Source organism: Anomaloglossus baeobatrachus, chromosome 5 (assembly GCF_048569485.1).
Source record: "Anomaloglossus baeobatrachus isolate aAnoBae1 chromosome 5, aAnoBae1.hap1, whole genome shotgun sequence".
NCBI classification, from domain to species: Eukaryota; Metazoa; Chordata; class Amphibia; order Anura; family Aromobatidae; genus Anomaloglossus; species Anomaloglossus baeobatrachus.
Window position 1 is genome coordinate 47821914 of NC_134357.1, and position 5000 is coordinate 47826913.

At 35.9% G+C, this 5000-nt stretch overlaps 1 protein-coding gene across 21 annotated transcripts in view; it reads right to left on the minus strand.

Moving 5' to 3' along the window:
- The window catches only part of EBF3 (EBF transcription factor 3), a 213166-nt gene that overhangs the window by 206233 nt on the left and 1933 nt on the right, over positions 1-5000 (minus strand). For all 21 annotated transcript variants that reach the window (XM_075348454.1, XM_075348459.1, XM_075348453.1 and 18 more), the window contains exons 3-4: positions 3650-3713; positions 3089-3144 (exon numbers count right to left, since the gene is read on the minus strand). In XM_075348454.1, coding sequence (XP_075204569.1) covers positions 3089-3144; positions 3650-3713 — 120 coding nt within the window. The remainder of the gene's footprint in view (positions 1-3088; positions 3145-3649; positions 3714-5000) is intronic.

The following is a 5000-nucleotide window of genomic DNA, read 5'->3' on the forward strand; positions in this document are numbered from 1 at the left end:
GACGAGCGCGCACAATCTGCTGATCACTGGATGATATTTAGGAAGAAAGTGCTAATGGGCAATCTGGTGTTTATTTTGAAAGTGCTAACAATGATTTTTCTTTGGTAAAAAGGCAGAGTGTCTGGGAGTACGGATGACTGGGTTTTGAGCATAGGCTCTGACAGATGGTGCGGGGCTATAGGTGCGCAATCCTAGCTGGATGGAGAAGGATTGGGAAGCAATGGAGGATGGAGGGGGCTGCAGTGCCGCTTCCTCCAGGGCTGAGTGTCACATAGCCGGCTCTGAGATGTTACTAGATTGCCAGCCATGGATGAGCCAACTTCTAAGCCGGGCTCGGTGCCATAGGAGACCGGCTGAACGCTTTATCCTTACTCGGTGCGTTCCAAAAAAACACCAGTGCGCTCCAAAAAAACACCAGTGCGTCACCCTGCGCAATGCTAACCCGGGGCTGTGTATCTATAGCTCGGTCACACATCATGGACACAGACCCAGCTCCTTGTAATCCATCGCTAAGGAGGCTTCCAGAGGGGCCCCACACAGCATCTTCTCCAGGTCCCCCTCTTCATCCATCTGGGTCTCATCACTTTACGCAAAGAGGTAACTCCTGCGCCCTGGTCCTGCTAACCAAAATCATCTGGATCAATTGTGTCCTAGACTAGGGAATCACGGCACTAATCCTGAACACATGGGGCCCCCGTCCACTGGTGAGCAGGGGCCTGTCATCTCTTATCCTTCTCACCCATCCAACCCTTACAGATCTGCAGATACTGTCGCTCGATATTGACTTATTCTATAAAATACAAAAAAAAATATTAAAAAAAACCTGCTGCTGGAGAGGATTTGGAAGTTCCTTTATCTCAATTCCTTATGGATATAGTAACTGGATTTTAACCTTTTTTTTTCGGTGCGCAAAATCATTGCGTCTTTACCATGCGGCTATTTTTATAGCTATAAAACGCATCATGTAAAGTTATCCGATGGGAAAAATTCACAGGAAAAACTAGTTTTGGGAAGGTTCCAGCACAGTAGTCGGAAAAAATTGCAAGTGGTGTGTTTGTAGATATTAGCAAAAAAAAAGTCATTTTTATGCAATCGAGTTGCTACCTCTGCAAATCGTCATATAGGAATATCTATTACTAATAAGAATAATAGGGTCCTAAAACTAGAAGTACCCCCATAATATTATGGATGGAGCAGCGCAGATAGGCTGGATCCTCGCCTGTTGCCTGCACTGCTGGAAGCGCAGAAGCTACATATGTGTAGTAATAAGAATAATAGAACAGAACAGCTTTAATAACAGCCAGTGTTTGCAAACCAGCAGCCTGCATAGACACAACACTGATGGGTCCCTGCACATGTTTGTTGATCCAGGCATTGCTATAGGACTAGTGCTGATTGTCTCCCTCTCCTAGTATTTAGAAATGATTTATTTTTGGTTATGTAGCACAAACAGGAATCCATAAACTGTCGGTTCAGCACCATTGACTCTTTGATCAGTTACTGGGCTATGAGGAGATGAAATGCCCTGGATTCCATGCTCTGCTCACATACCACCAGCAAAATGCACAATAAATAGGGAGTTACATGACTGACCCTGTTTGGCTGTTTTTTTTATTTTTTTTATTTTTTTTTGCACTAAAACTTATTCATCAGCTTCATCGTCCTCTTAATTAGTCAGCAGTGATTTCCGAAAACATTTAGCTGTTTATATACAAAGGAAATAAAAGGGACATTGTCAAGTGGAGAGGGCTCTAGAATGAATGCAGTCCTGTGTGGAGCATTGATAGCAGTGCTCAAGGGTCCACTGTCCCCCTGCCTGCTGCCTGTCACTTCATCTCCTCCTTAGGAGGGGACTCAAGTGGCATCAGTGACAAATCCGAAATTAACTGGGCTAAGAAGACAACAGAAATAACAAGTTTGTTCTTTTGCCTGCGAGGAAATATTCAGCAAAATGGGCTGAAATAGGATAGAGAAGGCACTGACCCTATAATGCTCCAAATTATTATAGATAGATAGATAGATAGATAGATAGATAGATATTAGGATGGATGGATGGATAGATAGATAGATAGATAGATAGATAGATAGATAGATAGATAGATAGATAGATAGATACAGATAGAAAGAAATGAATAGATAGATAGATAGATAGATAGATAGATAGATAGATAGATAGATAGATAGATATTAGGATGGATGGATGGATGGATGGATAGATGGATGGATGGATGGATGGATAGCTAGATATAGATAGAAAGAAATGGATGGATGGATGGATGGATGGATAGATAGATATGAGATAGGTAGGTAGATAGATAATAGATAGGTATTAGGATAGATAGCTAGATAGATAGATAGATAGATAGATATTAGGATGGATAGATAGATATAGATAGAAAGAAATGGATGGATGGATAGATAGATAGATAGATAATAGATAGATATGAGATAGGTAGATAGATAGATAGATAGATGGATAGATAGATAGATAGATAATAGATAGGTATTAGGATAGATAGATAGATAGATAGATAGATAGATGGATAGATAGATAGATAGATAGATAGATAGTTAGATAATAGATAGGTATTAGGATAGATAGATAGATAGATAGATAGAAAGATAGATAGGTCACTGGACTATTGAATGAATTCCACTCTGTTGTCCCCCATATAATTGCTGTGGATTTTATTGATAACCTCTAGTTCCTATCAGGGAAGTTGGACACGACAGGTTAAATTATTTAATAAGCACCTCGGTGTAATTATGTTATTTACAAGCTGTGACAGGGACTGGGTGATGGAGGCAGGGAATGGACGGGTTCTGGTGACCCCTGGAGCTTGCAGCTTGAATTATGGAGATGGGGGGCTAAGAGGTGAATAGAGAGCAGATAGGAACAAGCTGCCATTTCACCCTGCTACATATATAATAATAACATGGGGATCACACAATGCAAGATGAATATATAGAAAACACACTCTACATGGGGGGAAATGATAGAGGCTGCAGGGTCCCCATAAGTGACAATATTAAAATGTAAGTCTATCACAAACTTTTCACAGGTTGCAATGAGAATAAATGTCCTCACCTGTTTGGTCATTGAATCTATTAGCCGAACGTATAAATCTTGTTCAGTTCTAACTCCTGTATAGGAAATAAATATGAGTCATCAATTATTACAATATTATTATATATAATTATGACATGAAGTTCATCATCAACTACTTACAAATCATAAACAATATTATTGATATTATGGTTCGTTCAGGTTGTGTCTAATACAGAAAAAAAACATACTGAGATATTATATAATAATCTAATTTTACCTTTTTCCTTTAATATTATTGGATTATTTACTCTGCTTTTACCATTTTTTTTTATTTCATTTTTATGCTATTTCTTTATATGTATCTTAGCACAAATATTATAAAAAGTTCATGTCCTGTATGGCAGATGACTGATTAAAACTTGGTTTCAATCAATTTTAGAAATATTAGGAGCAAAATTTACATTTAATTACAGTTACAAATAGAAAAGGTCACCATTTACTACTGTGAAGATTTTCTAAATATTGAACATTATTATTATCTGACAATTCCTAATAAAATAATTAAAACAATAAACAAATAGATGCACAATAGGCACTTACCATTACTATATAACAGCTGCAGTTTGTAGTGAATCCCATTATTAGTTTTTTCACTGTTTGGCTCCTGGAAATAATAGAAGAGTGTAAGTTTATACAACAAAATAACATTTTTTTCCCCTTTCCTGGTGACATAATACTCAGTACATAGGGTCGGGGGGGGGGTTAGAGTTTACAGTCCCTGATCCTGGTGCTCAGGTGTCAGGGGCAAAATATAATGGGATCCTTATAGGTCCTAAATCTGTCCATATGTCATTATAAGTTTCTAATTTATCAGTAAAGGGGCAGATATACAAGTGCTGATGCTTTTGCATTTGCATCACACTCAGGCTTAATTCTGAAAATAATTCAAAAATAAAATAAAATTTGGGGAATGAGATTAGTCTTCACATTGAATGGGGTGATTAAATCTATCCTAAGCCTAGGCAATACAATAGGGTGATTATATTAATGTCCATTCAGGGTGATAAGTGTTCCTCTAAAAGTCAAAGATAAAATACTATTTATCACTCAGAATAGTGTTAGGGGGTGATGAGCGACATATATTAAATATACAGTAAGTACAAGTAATACTTGGGAGGTATAATTGTTACAGTGTGAGGATATTTTATTAGAATGTTATCAGTGTATGTTTATAAATAAGCAAAGAAGTGATACAAAGTATTAATTGTATAGATGGACAGGATGAAGATAAAATTGATAGTATATTTTTTTTTTAATATATAAGGATACTTTTTTGCATGCACTTCCATTATACTCAGTGCAGTTTGTTTGTTTTTTTCAATAGGGGAGTCAGGATATAAATATATTTCATGCAATGTTATGAGTGATAATTTTATGAGACTATTAAAGAAAATATTATTTTGAAACTATGGACATCATTTTACATGGCACAAAAACATATATATGTATATGTTTTTACACATGATCAGTATGTGCAAATATATGTATTTATATTTATTTATATGTATACACTGATCATGCTTTTTGTGCCATGTAAAACAATGTTCATAGATTGAAAATAACATTTTATTTATTAGTCTCATAGCACTAATATCATGCATATCATTGGATGAAATGCATTTATATCCTGACTACCCTATAAAAAAAAACAACTACACGGAGTATAATGGAAGTGCATGCATATATTGGGGTTTATCAATATATTATATGTATAGAAGATATTTATAACGTATATTCAAGGGAGGTTAATTATTCTATTACATATTGTGGATGGTCAATATTTTATTAAATGTATAGAAGGTATGTATATATATATATATATATATATATATATATATATATATTCAAAGGGGATTAAGAAGTATGTTATACATTGGGGATAAGTAATATA